The 15,190-nt window shown below is 46.7% G+C and overlaps 2 protein-coding genes across 3 annotated transcripts; one reads left to right on the plus strand and one right to left on the minus strand.

Annotated features, from left to right (window-relative positions):
- On the plus strand, positions 5,427 to 11,009 carry LOC8065812 (nucleolar complex protein 2 homolog). Of its 2 annotated transcripts, none has more exons than XM_021450276.1 (12): positions 5,427 to 5,579; positions 5,700 to 5,836; positions 7,640 to 7,711; positions 7,789 to 8,304; positions 8,412 to 8,726; positions 8,811 to 8,867; positions 9,113 to 9,442; positions 9,523 to 9,729; positions 9,815 to 9,901; positions 10,006 to 10,100; positions 10,310 to 10,441; positions 10,526 to 11,009. In XM_021450276.1, exons 1-12 carry the CDS (start codon positions 5,564 to 5,566, stop codon positions 10,821 to 10,823), a joined length of 2,262 nt encoding a protein of 753 aa, XP_021305951.1. In that variant the 5' UTR covers positions 5,427 to 5,563; the 3' UTR covers positions 10,824 to 11,009. The 2 variants fall into 2 exon arrangements, with proteins under 2 accessions (XP_021305951.1, XP_021305955.1); XM_021450280.1 differs by having other exon boundaries at positions 7,798 to 8,304; positions 10,526 to 10,937.
- Positions 11,927 to 13,338, minus strand: LOC8067096 (pH-response regulator protein palA/RIM20). Its single transcript, XM_002466967.2, has 2 exons — positions 12,637 to 13,338; positions 11,927 to 12,427 (listed from the first exon to the last, which is right to left on the minus strand). The coding sequence occupies exons 1-2, from the start codon at positions 13,336 to 13,338 to the stop codon at positions 11,927 to 11,929; spliced, it is 1,203 nt and encodes a 400-aa protein (XP_002467012.2).

Raw genomic sequence — 15,190 nt, forward strand, 5'->3', positions numbered from 1 at the left:
AGTGCGTTGCATTGAGAGATTGCATCGAGTGGCACTTGGTGTTCGTGTTGCAAGCCGGTGGTGCTTGTTACTCTTGGAGGTTGCCACCTCCTAGACGGCTTGGTGGCTTGTGACTCCATCGACGCACGCAAGGAGATTGTGCGGTGCTCCGGAGAAGAGATTGTGAGGGGTACGGTGCTCACCCCGCGGGGATCGCGAAGAGCAACTCTAGTTGAGCGAGACGTGAAGAGCAACAAGTGGTTCGGCCGGGTCAAGTGCTAGAGCTTGTGGTAAGCACTCCACGTGTGAGAGTGTGACTTGCGGGTCACCACTAGCAAGAGGACCGGCGGCAACCTTGGAGCTTGTCTCAACGGGGACGTAGCTTGGTGGCAACCAAGTGAACCTCGGGAGAAAATCATCGTGTCAACATTGTTCTTCCCGTTGGTTTGCAAGTCCCTAACACAAGCTTGTTCTTACTTTCTTATATTTGTGCTTGTGTAGTTGATCTTGTAATTTGTTAGCTTGTGTAGCTTGCTAGTTACCTTCTTGCTTGTGTAGCTAGAAGTAGTTCCCTTGCGTGACTAATTTGGTTTGTGTAACCTTGTTAGTCACATTGCTTAGTTTGTGTAGCTAAGTAAGTTGTGCTCTCTAATTTGGCATTAGTTGCCTTGTTATTGAGCTTGCTAGTGAGCTTAGGCTTTGTGCGCTTTGCCTCACTAGTTTGAGTAGGAGCTCCCCCGGTTTGCAAAGTACTAGTTGCATAGGTTTGTGTGACCTTGCTCCTAGAATTGGTTAGGTGAGCTCTTGCTAAGGTAGCACCTTGCTTGCTTGTTTAGGATCTTTTCAAGGTGCTAGAGAACTTAGATAGAGGGGTGTAGTCTTGGCTAGACCGATAGTTTTAATTCCGCATTTGTTTCGGTTAGCCGACGCAATAAGTTTTAGAAAGGACTATTCACCCCCCCTCTAGTCCGCCATCTCGACTCTTCAGACTTTTCTGTGGAGTATCGGTCAGGCGCCACGAACGTCGTCGCCGACGCCCTCTCCCGCCGCGACACTGACGAGGGGGAGGTCCTGGCCATCTCCGCGCCCCTCTTCGACCTCGTCGATCGCCTCCGCCACGCCCAGGCCACCGACCCGGCCCTGGTCGCCATCTACGAGGAGCTCCGTGCAGGCACCCGCGCGGCGCCATGGGCGCTGGTGGACGACATGGTCACCTTCGATGGCCGCCTATATATTCCGCCTACCTTGCCACTGCTCCAGGAGGTCTTGGCCGCCGTCCACAATGACGGCCATGAGGGCATCCACCGCACCCTGCACCGACTTCGGCGGGACTTTCACTTCCCCAACATGCGTCACATGGTCCAGGAGTTCGTGAAGGCCTGCATCACCTGCCAGCAGTACAAGTCGGACCACCTCCGGCCAGCCGGGTTGCTGCAGCCCCTGCCGATTCCATCGGCGGTTTGGGCCGACATCGGCATCGATTTCGTTGAGGCGCTGCCCAAGGTGCAGGGCAAGACGGTCATCCTCTCCTTCGTGGACCGCTTCAGCAAGTACTGCCATTTTATCCCCTTGGCGCACCCCTACACGGTGGAGTCCGTCGCTCAGGCCTTCTCTGCCGAGATTGTGCGCCTCCATGGCGTACCGCAGTCCATTGTCTCGGACCGCGACCCCGTGTTCACCTCGGCGTTCTGGCAGGAGCTCATGAAGCTGACAGGGACGAAGCTCTTCATGTCGTCGGCCTTTCACCCGCAAACGGACGGCCAAACCGAGGCCGCCAACCGCGTCATCATTATGTACCTGCGCTGCTTCACCGGCGATCGCCCCCGCTAGTGGCTCCGATGGCTACCGTGGGCGGAATACACCTACAACACCGCCTTCCAGACTTCGCTTCGCGACACCCCGTTTCGGGTGGTCTACGGCCGGGATCCCCCGACCATCCGCACGTATGAGCCCGGCGAGACTCGCGTTGCTGCGGTGGCTCAGGAGATGGAGGAACGCGCTGCTTTCCTTGAGGACGTCTGCTATCGCCTGGAGCAGGCACAGGCGGTCCAGAAGCGTGTCTACGACCAACACCATCGCCCGGTGACCTTCCAGGTCGGGGACTGGGCACTGCTGCGCCTCAGGCAGCGACCCGCGGCCTCCCTGCCTCGCTCGTCCAAAGGGAAGCTCAAGCCTCGCTACGTTGGGCCGTACCAAGTGCTGGAGCTCATCAACTCCGTGGCTGTGCGGCTCCAGCTTCCACCCAGCGCCCGTCTTCACGATGTGTTCCACGTCGGCGTCCTCAAGAAGTTTATCGGCACCCCACCAGCCGTCCCACCACAGCTACCACCACTTCTGCACGGGGCTGCTGTGCCTGCACCCGCTCGGGTCACCCAGGCTCGACTGGCCAGAGGCGTGCGCCAGGTGCTCGTCGAATGGCAGGGCGAGCCGACCACTGCTGCTACTTGGAAGGTCTTCGACGACTTCCGCGCTCGGTTTCCTACATTTCAGCTCGAGGACGAGCTAGATTTCGAGGGCGGGAGAGATGTCATGTGCGGCCGCACATATGTCACGCACAGGCGCGCCCGCGACATACGCCGCGCAGCTGAGCGTGCTGGGCGAGCAGAGATAGAGACAGGGCCCAAAGCGGCAACTTCCAGTGGCTAGAATCAGGGGATAGAGTAGCTACAATCAAGGGATTGATTCGTTGGCTGTTTTAGCAACTCCTACAATTAAGGGGTCTGGGCAATCCCTAGATTAGGGGGAGTTTTCTTAGATCGGTTGGGCCAAGAGCTATATATATTCCTGTAATCAGCAGAGAATGAATCAAGCAAGAAATTATCCTACTCTCCTCTCCCTGTTCTACTAAGCCTGCGGCTGGGGGGCATAACCCCGCCGGAGAAGACGGCCGACGGCTACGAACTGCGTAGCCGCGGTCCGACAAGTCAGGGGTTTAACGCCCTTGACAAACTGTCATATATGTTTGAGTATTGGCCTTGTGCCTTTTATTTTCTATTCACATAATGTAGTGATAGTTGAAGTTTATTATTTGCAGTTTATTTAGGAGCTGAGCACCTAGTTTTTAAAGATGAAGAGCTATTCTTTGTTCTTGGGGACTTTGAGAAAATTCCTAGCATGCTCCTCCTAAGAGCATGTTGCGTCCGTCTGAGTCGCCAATGAAATTACTACCCGCAGCATTGTTGGCCGCCCGCAGCATTGGTGGCCGCGCGGCCAAACACGACTGTCGACGAAAGCTGGTCGGCAGTCTACCTTGGGGTATACCCACGGTAGTAGTTTATCGGTAGACGGTGCGCAAGCTACGAGCTCGATGGTGACGCAAGACACGGACAAGGTTTTTATCCAGGTTCGGCCGCCGTGTGGGCGTAATACCTACGTTCTACGTCTGATTGTATTGGATTGTGTTGAAATCATTGTCTGTATGACTTGTCCTCTAGGGGACCCCTGCCCCTCCTTATATATCCTGAAGGGACAGAGTTACAAGCAAAGTATCCTATTTGGTACAATATCTTGTAGCCTTGCGGTGCACGCCGACCAGTCGTGCGCCGCACGTCTTCATCCTGTGGGCCGAGCCACCTCTGATGGTGCGGCCCATATAGACCCATGAGGGTATAGGGGTTTATACCCCCACAGCTAGTCCCCGAGCACCATGTATTGTGATGTAACACGCGTCTTGAGCTTCTTCGATCAGTGAGGCTTGACGTCTTCAATAAGTAGGAAAGTCGCCCAAACAGTTGCAACGGTATTTTGACCAACTCAAAAGACAGTTGATCAACATTGACATCGAAGAAGCAGGTTGTTCGAAGAATGCATGGTATTACGCCCACACGGCGGCCGAACCTGGATAAAAACCTTGTCCGTGTCTTGCGTCACCATCGAGTTCGTAGCTTGCGCACCGTCTACCGATAAACTACTACTGTGGGTATACCCCAAGGTAGACTGCCGACCAGCTTTCGTCGACAACGACCAATCATCTCATCCGCCAAACGCGAGCGCCAACGAACGCGACCTGCACTTTAAAAAAAGTCTGGCTATGGGAGCTTGAACCGTGGGCTGCAGGCCTCGTGCGCACAGTGTTTTACCAATCCAACTATGAAAGTTTGTTGTTTAGTTAGCACTTGTACCGCTATTTAATAGGGACAAAGATGGAAAGATAACTCCTAATTAATTACTTCTTGGTTACCATAATCATGTCATAACCGTCAAGAATTTCGGGTATGGCGGGAGTATGTTCTAAAGATGTTCATCACTTCATTTCTAAATATGGTTAAACTGCTAGTATATATGTTCTAAAGATGTTTAAACTGCTGGCATGGTCTCAAGATCAATTTATTTATCCTTTGCTTAACCTCCTCACTCATTTATTGAACTTCTTGTTAGCCTCTTGTCTTAAGTATGATTACACATGAATTCAAGAGTATTTCTGATTCAGTTTCTGAAACTTTGATTAGTTTACTTTAGCTATATCTCTAGCTGCTAATGTTATTTGTTGTGTTTACTTGCAGAGCTCTGGGGGTGATGTAGAATTTGAGAAGAAAAATGCAAATGCAGTGCGTCAAAAGCTTATGAAAAAGAATTAAACCATAATTTATTTTTTATATGTCTTGGATATCTGGATGGAGATGATCTATGATTAGGTGACAAATGAATTAGTTAGATTGAATTTGCCACTTGAATTAAATTTCTATGTATTGGACTCATGTTAAATAATTTTGATCTTATGATTTTTCATGCATTATGTGCATGAAAATATTGTGGTTGGCATCGATTCATGGTGATTTTCTTATATTACTTAAAAATTTGTGTTTTTTTGTTTTTCTAAGACAATGTTTTCAAAATATTGTGCTTATGAAAGGAGTTTCGTTTACGTATGCTATCCTTTTTCCTGCGCTCGCAGCCTATTGCCAAAGGCATGCATGGAGCCAACAGTGGGGCTAGGGGGCTCTAGCCCCCCTACCGCTGCTAGGTCATTAGAGTTCCTAGACTTTTTTTATGATATATTTCATAAATTTCATCTTTGATTGATGTTTTTAATATAAAATTATTTTAAGTTATTATATTTTTTTTATTTTGAAAGATTATAGTAGAGCTAAATCAATATAGTACTTTTGTTAAACCTTTTTTATTTTTTTCTAGCTTCGTCCCTTATCAAAGAACAACGTAAAAACTTTCCACACCCTGCCCTAAGAAGAGGTGTGAAGAAGAAATAAAAAAAAATCCCTTCGGGTGTTTCCTGTCGCCGGGCACCTGTTTTTAAAGTAGGCCTCACCGCCTCAACGTTGCCAGCGCGTCGTGCCGCCCGCGGCCGATGCTTCTAGAGGCCGGGCTTCGTTCCTGGGCCGGGTTGAAGGGAAAAGACCGGGCTACATCGTGTTACATTCCCAGCCCAAACATATTGACCCACGAGAGTTGGGCCTCGAACCCGGCCATTCCCGGCCCAAACAAACCAGGCCTTAAGCCACGCTCGAGGGGCGTCGGGATTCGGGAGTTCGGGACACGCCGTGCAGCCGTGCTCTTCCGCCTGAACTAGGGCGCCGCCGCCTCCGCCTCCGCCTGAACTAGGGCGCCGCCGCCGCCGGCTGTCGCCATGTCCGAAGAATACGGTGGGCTCCTCACCCAGCCGCATTTCTATGCGCCACTCCTTGCTCTTTCGCTTGTTTGTTTTACTCGGGGTTTTGATTGGTTTTTCTTCTCCTTCCGCTGTGGTTTTTGGGGTTTATTAGTGGACTTGCCCGTCTCGGACGACGATGAAGAGGAGTTCGAAGATGAGATGGATGATAGTGAAGAGGAGGGTGGTGGTGGAAGCTCGAAGAGAAAGGCCAAGCAGCACGTGGAGCAGCTCAAGCGGCTGGAGCAGAAGGTTCGCCCCTGTCGCCTCCGTTTTCTTGGCTATCAATTGAGTGGAATCTAAGTTTTGTAACACATATTTTTACTTCTACTTCTTAAAAATGATGCTTAGCAGTTTTAATGGATTTTGTATGGTTCCTGATTGTGCCTATTCTTTTCTTATTATGCTTTATTACTGGTTGCCCCGCCTGGATATATGACTTAGGGCACTCACAATGCAGACTCTATCGTAGAGTCTAAAGTTATTTATTACCTTGAATAATGTGGACTTGGAGTATAAATAAGACTTGGAGTCTTATTTTTTCTACCTCTTTCTTCAATAAATATGCTGCCACATGAGCAAAATACATAAATAATATGTAATTAAGTGTCTTGGATTCTGTGATAGAGTCTTGCATTGTGAGTGCCCTTATAGGTTCGACTGTGCCCTTGTGCTGTTTGTCCTGTCGAGACTAAATTGACTCTGCAAGCTTTTGTGGTTTTTGCATAATAGCTTGTTACTATTTCTCAACTGTGTGCATTGACTGAAAATTGTGCGGTTGCCCTTCTGGACAGTAACTAGTTTAATTTGTTCAGATTCAGAAATTGACTTTAATCTGGCAATCTGCTGGGTTAATGTAGTATTTTAAATTTCTGCTAGTAGGTATTGCAGAGTAGACTATAAAGTGACTGGTTGCAAAATAGTATTAGTAGGACCATCTTCCTCCAGAGGCGCATAACAAACTAACAGCTGTTGATGCTTAGCTGTTTTATGTTGGTGTCACAAGTGATGAAATAAAGTTTTTGACTATCTCTAAGAATCGTCACCCAAAATACAAGACCCATTTGTCCTTTGGGTAGCACTACAGGTAAAAGGTTCCATACCTATTTTTAGTCTTCTCCAACAACAAGACCTAAAAGACAACACTCTCTGCAAATGGGTCTCGAGGAGAGAGGACACCCAAATTTGGGTTATGCCTCTCCTGATACCCAAAGTGGGTCTTCTGTATGGGTACTCTGTTGGAGGCTATAGGTATTGTGTTGGAGACCCATTTTGGGTTTGGGTTCCCAAATGGGTCTCCTGTTGGAGACAGCCCATGTTAGGCATAAATAATATTGTGTTGGAGACCCATTTTGGGTTTGGGTTCCCAAATGGGTCTCCTGTTGGAGACAGCCTCAGCATGTTAGGCATAAATAATTATTTGAAACCAAACTCACCAGGTCATAGGATCTGTGTTATAGAGATAAGTTGAGAGGTGGACAATTTTGTAGAGCAATGATGTTTTTTCTATGTTTGTTTCGTTCCAATTTAACCATACTGTAACAGTAGTTTTGCTGCAAATTTGAGTAAGGAATGCCACATAATAACTGTTTTGATCTATACTGTTTTTGCATTAGATTTAACCTCATGCATCCTCCAATAAGTGATCCCTTGAACTTGCTAACTTTATGGCTTGGATTTTTGCCTGCCCCATTCATTGGTTGTGGAAATGGCATTGTCATAGGCTCATAACATTTGGTTACTCTTATTCTCTGGTATAACTTTCCTGGTTCTTACTTGCTGAATTTACATTCATTGGTTATATGTGAAACATATTCTCTGGTAGATTGTTTTTTTTGGCTAGTATTGGTATTCCGCTTATGATATTTGTTGCTTAAATCCTGAACTATGTGAACTATGGTTGCACAGTTTAGCCTCACGCCTACAACTAGGTGCTAAATTTTGTTCTTAGAATAATAATTCCTCCCCTTCCTAGCTCTGTCTGTCTGCTGCTGTGCTGCATGCCACCGTATGAATGTTGGTTGTTATTGAGGCTTATTTACTTCTTTGATGTAGGATCCTGAGTTCTATAAATATTTAGAACAGTTTGACAAAGATTTGTTGGGATTTGATGATGATGAAATTGAGGTAAAGCTGGTCCCTTTTTGGTGAGTTTTCTATAATAGAATCATGAGAGTGGAGTCATTGTTGAATATTACGTTTAGGATGACCAGGAAACTGAGGTTGATGATGATGATGAGTCTGTATCCAAAGGGGAACTGAAGCAAACTATGAAACCTATTACAATGGAAATGGTTGATTCCTGGTGTGACGGAGTAGAGAATGAGAAGATAGGTTCTATCCGTTCTATTCTTCAAGCTTTTCGCAGAGCCTGCCATTATGGTGAAGATCAAGGGGACAATTCAACTCCAAAGCTCAGTGTCATGTCTGGTAGCGTACTTGATAAAGTTATGCACTTTGTTTTGAAACACATGGATAGAGTCCTCCGTCAGTTACTTGGTGCCCCGAGCTTTGGAGGGAAGAAAGAGGCAATCAGTGAGCTGATGCTGAGTAAGCCATGGAAGAGGCATGGTAATCTTATGAGGATCTTTCTTTCCAATGCACTTCATATGATAACAGAGATGACCGATGAGCAAATGATAGCATTTACTATACACCGTGTCAGAGCATCAGCTGTTTTTCTGGCAGCTTTCCCATCGCTCCTGAGGAAGTATGTTAAGGTGCGTAGGTTACAATATCTGCTGTACCTTTAAGTTTCTTTCGGCATTGCTCTGGTGTCCATCTCCCATGTTTGTCATTTACTTCTGTTTGCATGTTTCAATTGTAGACTTTGCTGCATACATGGGCTAGAGGACGGGGTGCAATGCCTCTTGTTTCTTTTATGTTCCTTCGAGACTTGTGCATTCAAGTAGGTTCAGATTGCTTTGATACGTGCCTCAAGGGTATCTATAAGGCTTATTTGGTGAACTGCAAATTGTCCAAATCTATCAGTGGATCAAAACTGCAACACATTCAATTCCTTGGAAATTGTGTCAGAGAATTGTATAGTCTGGATCCGCAAAGTGCGTATCAGCATGCTTTTGTTTTCATCCGTCAACTGGGGGTTATCCTAAGAGGAGCTCTCACTGAAAGGGGTCCAAAGGTATATGTCACTGAACTCATTGCCATGCATTGTAACTTCGTTGTCGACCTATGACCTGACATGCCTCTTGTTTTATTTTGAAAGTCAGCAAAGGACAAAAGGCATAAAGAAAGTAGCAAATCATCAAAAAAACAAGCGGAGGTATTATTCATACTGCCACTCAAATACCTACACTGGTACTGTATAAGCTTTGAAATACATTCAGACCTTAAGTAACCCCCTTATTCTTCTCCAATACAGTAAATCCCCTTCTTGCACCTCTTTTATTGAGAAAATCTCACTTTTACAAAATGCTATTTTTCCTCAGTGTTAATACTATATGTTTTGTTGTCCAACACTTCAGCAGTGTTGTTGGCTTCTAAAGAGTTGACATTTTTCTTTTGCAGAAATCTTACCAAAAAATTTATGATTGGCAATACATATTCTGCCTTGAGCTTTGGACCAGTGTTGTGTGCGGATGTAGTTCTGAGGAAGAATTCCGACCTCTGGCTTATCCGTTGACCCAAATAATACATGGTGTGGCATGCCTTGTACCTAGCGCACGTTACTTCCCTGTGCGCCTTAGGTGTGTCAGAATGCTTAATCGTATTGCTGAAGCTACTGGTACCTTCATTCCGGTGTCCTCCCTGCTGCTTGATATGCTTGAAATGAAAGAACTTAGAGGACGTCCAGATGGAGGTGTTGGCAAAGCCGTGAATTTGTTCAGTGTTAAACAGGTTTGTTTTCTTGCAATATAACATTTCACTATGGAACACGCCTTTTGAAGAAGCTTCTAACAGTTCTCCTTTCTTGACAGGTGGACAAGAAAATAGTAAAGACACGTGCCTTTCAGGAAGCTTGCATTTATTCTGTGGTCGATGAGCTGGCTAAACATTTGGCTCAGTGGAGCTACTCCATTGCCTTTTTTGAGATGTCCTTTATTCCACTTGTTCGGCTCCGAAGCTTTTGCAAAACCATTAAAGCTGACAGGTTTAGGAAAGAGATGAAGGATCTTATCCATCAGGTTTGCCAAGCATGTGCAGGGGTTCGAATTACAGTATTTGAACCATTTCACATTTGCTAATGTTTATCATGATGTCTGATTTCAGGTAGAGGCCAATGTTGAGTTCATTAAGTCAAAACGCATGGGGATTGCATTTTCACCCAATGACCCAGCTGTAGAGTCATTTCTGCAGGCATGAGTTCTGCCTTTGTGGCTTTTGCTTTTTTGCACATTTATTTGTTTCTATACTATCATTCCTGTGTCATTTTGTGAACTTTAGCAATCATTCTCCAACAGATCGAAAAGGAAGAACATTGCAGCCCTCTCTCAAAATATGTTGCTACTCTACACCAGAGAGCGCAGGATAGGATGGATGCTCTGGATGAGACCAGGTTAGTTCCATCTATCAGCTAAGTTCATATCACAAACAAATATGCTCTGCGATTTAGTTAGGTGTGACTTCTGTTATATTTTCTAGCCGCATGCTCTACATTTTAGTACTCTGCACAAACCACAACATATGTATCATGGTTATCTTGTAAGTACAGAAGTGCATACTGATTAATGGCATTGGGTTCACTAATTTCTTATTGCCAACCAGTGTGATTGTGGGGGCTGATTCCTCAACCTTCTCACGGAGGTTATCAGAAGCACAGAAGCAACAGGATGAGCAGGATGATGATGAAAGCACTATTGCTTTCAGTAAGAACTTGACTGAAAATAAGAAACCAAAGTATGTTCTGGCTTCCCTGTTTTTTTCCATTACTTGCTGACCTGCTGTGGAAGACACATTATCATACCATTGTTCGGTGTGCAGAACCCCAAAGGAGAATAAAAAGCGACCCCGGGAGGATGATGATGTTGCTACTGAGGAGGATCGGGTTGAGGATTTGGTCTTGAGCTCAGATGAAGAGGATGACAACAATCAGGAACCAGAGGATGGTTTCGTTCCGGTTGAAGGTGATAGTGATGAAGACTTTGTAGATCCAGACAGTGAATATAAGAAACAAAAGAAGGCGAAGCTGAAGAAGAGGAACAAGCGCGAGCCACTGCCGCACAAGGCGCCCTCGAGAACAAAAAGAAATTCGCGTCCCAAGAAAAAGACCAGGCATTAGTTATGATCGATAGGACTCGGCAAAGATGCTGCTGTTGTGATGTATGCTTCCGGCCGATAAAAACAATTTTGTCTCGAGCGTCGAAAAATGTTATATTTTCAAGAAAAGATTTAAGTCGTCCTTTTCTTTTTGACCCCCAACAGGAGGGCAGATTTCCAATCCGAGTTTTCATTTCAGTGACCCAAAACTGCCTGCTGTGGTTTGAAAGTTTACATGATTCAAAAGTGATGAAGGGTTACATTGCTAATGAAAAAAAAAATGTACACCAAACACCATAGATTGGGTCGTCATCAGAGCTGACTCTCGTCACATAAAAGTAGCACTTGACGAGTACTGGGGTTCTCAGTTCTCACCCCTGAAAACAACACTACTCTGCCTTTTTTTTTCCACAGCTGCCAGCAATAGAGCATAACGTGCAGATCCGACATCTCATAATCGCGGTAGTGATCATGCTGGGGTCCTCGTTCCGGTTAAGCGCCTTGTAGCGCTCCTCAGATTTGACTAGGATTTACATGTCCAAATTTGCTTGAGGTCGGTGTGGTTCACGAGCAGGTCAATCAGTGTGATGCGATCGTCCCAACACTGCCTCATTATAGAAGGCCCTATCGCCTATTCAGGTGACCGTGTGTTGGATTCGATGCTAGAGACGACCAAACAAGCCATAGCCGATGATAAAATGTGTTTATTTTGATCACATAATCACATTGGACATGTTTGGACCATGCCATCAATCAAAATACTAAACTATACTAAAGATTTGACATGCGGGGCCTAAATATGGCTGTTGGCTGGTGCGATTCGATGACGACAACGCGAGGAAAAATTGCGTCATTCAACGACCATGAACACTTTGTACGAACTGAAACCTTTTGTACAATTGTACATTCTCTCATTAAAATGGAAATGGATGCAACTCGCGCGCCTTCTCGCTCAAACGATGAATACAGAGGAATAATCTCAGCAGCAGAATCGAAAAAAACCAATCACAAATCATGGCCGCGCCGCGCCAAGATTGGATTTGAAGAAACCGATGAACAAACACACGCACACAAAACCATCAAAGCAAAAAAAATGTTCCCAAACATCTTTGCCACAAAAAGGCATCAACGGCGAATCGTCGGTGCCCCGCCGTTCGCCAAGGCCGACTCGCCGTCGGCTTCCCTCAGAACCGCCTCCACCGCCGTGGGCTGCACCAGCGGGCTCGCCAGCGCCGGCAGCGCCGTGAGCACGTCGGCGGCCGGCACGCGCTCGAAGTACACCTGGCAGTTGTCCTTCTCCGCGTCGGCCAGCTCGGCCTCGACCTCCTTCCGGAGCCGCGCCGCCGCGTCCCGCACGGCCGCGGCGCACGGCGACTTCTTGCCCAGCGGGCCCGTCTTGCCGCTGGCGGCGTCCAGGACCGACACCGCGAACCGCAGCCGCGCCACCGCCTCGCCGACGGAGCCGGGGCCCTCCTCCCGTAGCGACCGCGCGTAGTGGAGGCTGGCCGTAGCATGGAAGTAGGCGGCCTTCGCCTGCACCTGCGGCATCCATGATTTGTCGATCGGCTGCTGCTGCTGCTGGAGGCTGCCCAGCTTGACTGAAACTTCTTGGTAGTCGAGGCTCACCTGCAAAACGCGGAGGGGATGAATATCATCAGCAAATTAATTTGGCAATTTGCAGAGTGTAGCTTCACAGGAAACTGCACATTCCCTGCAAATTCATGGTTTTATTTAAATAAACTCTTTTTTTTTTGTTGCTCTGCATTGTAGTATATACTCATCTAGAGCAAGATCGAAATAGTTTTAGTAGTCATGGCCGGTGAGAAATTATGCACCTGCCGGGCGATCTTGGAGCACACAGCGGGCTGCTTGCCTCCGGCGACGGCGCGCTCGAAGAAGCACTCGAGCGCCTGCGCGAGCATGAGGCGCTCGAACGTCGCGAGGCACGGCTCCGTCATGTGGCACAGCTGGTCCGCGGCGCCGCACGCGCGCGCCGCCGCCTTCAGCGCGCCCGCCGCGTCAGAGAGCGCGGCGCACGCGCGGCGTGTCCCCTCGGGCCCGCGCCGGTCCACGGCCGCCGCCGCGCGCGCCAGCTCCCCGGCCAGCGCGAACATCGCCACCGCCCGCTCGGCCTCCAGCGACGTGTGCTCCTGGACCTGCGCCGCCGCAGCCTTGTCCTTGTCCTTCTTCTTCGCGGTCCCGGTCCCGGCGTCGCTGCTGTCGCGCCACGCGAAGCGGAGCTTCTGCTGCTTAGAGCCGGCCATCAGCTCCGACGCGTAGATGATGCGGAGGTACGCGCGGAGCGCGGCGGCGGCCTCCGTGGCGGTGGCGGCACCGGCGCTCTCCGTGGCGAGCACGACGTGGTTTCGGGCGTGCATCAGGACCGCGAGGTCCGAGTCCCTCTCGGCCGCCGAGGTGTCCCCTGCGAAGCGCAGCGCCTTCTTGCCCGGGAAGGACAGCATCGGCATCGGCGCCGGCGCCGGCGGGGACGCGGACGCCACCGCCGGCGCCTTGACGCGTCGCAATAGCGAGTGCATGGCGTACGTGAACGTGATCCCTAAAAGAAAACAGCGTCTCGTGGTCAACAAGTTGCGCTGCGTTGTGCTTCTTCGAGCTGATTTGCGAGGATTAATAGAGGAAAGGAGTTGGGTTAAGGCTGCGATTAGGATGCGGATTAGAGACGCTCAGCACGACATGGAGTTGGATTAAGGAGGACAAGCGACTCCGTAGTCCGTACGGAGAGGAGTGGGCCAGGGGCCCACACGGTCCGGCTTGGCGCGTATATGGCTATGGCCTCTTCGTCCAATGTCAACTGCTGGTGCTGGGGTTTTCCTTGATAGTTTTGCCGCAAAATTTTTATTTGTACGTACAAAAGTATAAATAACATAGTGGGAATGGAATGGCCTTGTTTAGTTCACCTCAAAAACTAAAATTTTTTTAAGATTTCATGTCAAATCGAATCTTACGTCACAAGCATTAAATATATTAGAGGAAAATAAAAACTAATTATACAGTTTGCTTATAAATCGCGAGACAAATATTTTGACCATAGTTAATCTATGATTAGATAATATTTGCCACAAACAAACGAAAGTACTACAGTAGCGAAATCTAAAAAAAATCACATCTAAACAAGGCCTTTGTCACAAAAAGAAAGAAGAAATTTCTAATTATCATATAAACAGATTTCTGGTTCAGAGCATAGCTAGTTTTCGTACACTGCAAGAAAAAAGTCAACGTGAATTAGCGTGGAAAGCACTTGGCAGTTCATTCAGGACAGCAAGAACGATCCAGGGATGAAACCAGACAATAATATGGCCGTGCCAAACCTGCGTACGTATATAAGGGCTTGTTTAGATCAAAAACTTTTTGGATTTTGACATTGTAGCACTTTCGTTTTTATTTGATAAACATTGTCCAATCATGGAGTAACTAGCCTTAAAAGATTCGTCTCGCGATTTCAGACAAACTGTGTAATTAGTTTTTATCTTTATCTATATTTAATATTCTATGCATGTGCCGTAAGATTCGATGTGATGGGGAATCTTGTAAAGTTTTGGGTTTTTGGTTGTATCTAAACAAGGCCTAAATACTAGGAGGAACAGCTATATTCAAGGAAATGTCAGACAACGACTTGCTACCCTGTTACACCTCTCCTTTTGAAATATTCATTCATTATTCATAGTATCACATCAATCTCTGGTGTTGTTTGTGCATAATCCTCCGTTTTACAACAATGCACTGTTCAATTCTTCAATAAAAGATCTAGCAATCTTACATGAATTGGCCTTTGTGAAGCAATAATTGGGGATGTTAGTTACTTTTTTGTATAAACTATTTCCCCGTCTTAAAAAGAATACAATTCTAGCTAGAGTGTTTAGCAAAACCGTATTTATTTTGATGGTTTTTTTAAATTACTTATTAATTAATAATAATCATGATATCAAATAAGTATTATTATATTTATTATACTATATTTTTCTTTGTATATCTATTTGAAACCATAGTTGTTGTTAATATTTTTTTTGTAAACTTAGTTAAATTTGAATAGTTTGACTTGGAGCGGATCTAGAATCGCATTCTCTTTTTGTAAATAATTAATGCATCGCTTTTCCGTAGAAAAAGAAAAAACATACAATCAGGCCTTGTTTAGTACGTGAAAATTTTTGGCTTTGGCTTCTGTAGCACTTTTGTTTGTATTTAATAATTATTATCCAATCGTAGACGACCAAGACTCATTAAAAGATCTATCTCGTAAATTATAGACATACTATGTTATTTTTTTTATGGCTCACATGGGCTGCGCATACAAAGTTAGAGAACCGCGTCAACACATACACAGGGTCTGTGCTGCAGTACTATTTTTTTTTACAACGTGCTGCAGTACTT

This window comes from Sorghum bicolor, chromosome 1, assembly GCF_000003195.3.
Source record: "Sorghum bicolor cultivar BTx623 chromosome 1, Sorghum_bicolor_NCBIv3, whole genome shotgun sequence".
Taxonomy (NCBI): Eukaryota; Viridiplantae; Streptophyta; class Magnoliopsida; order Poales; family Poaceae; genus Sorghum; species Sorghum bicolor.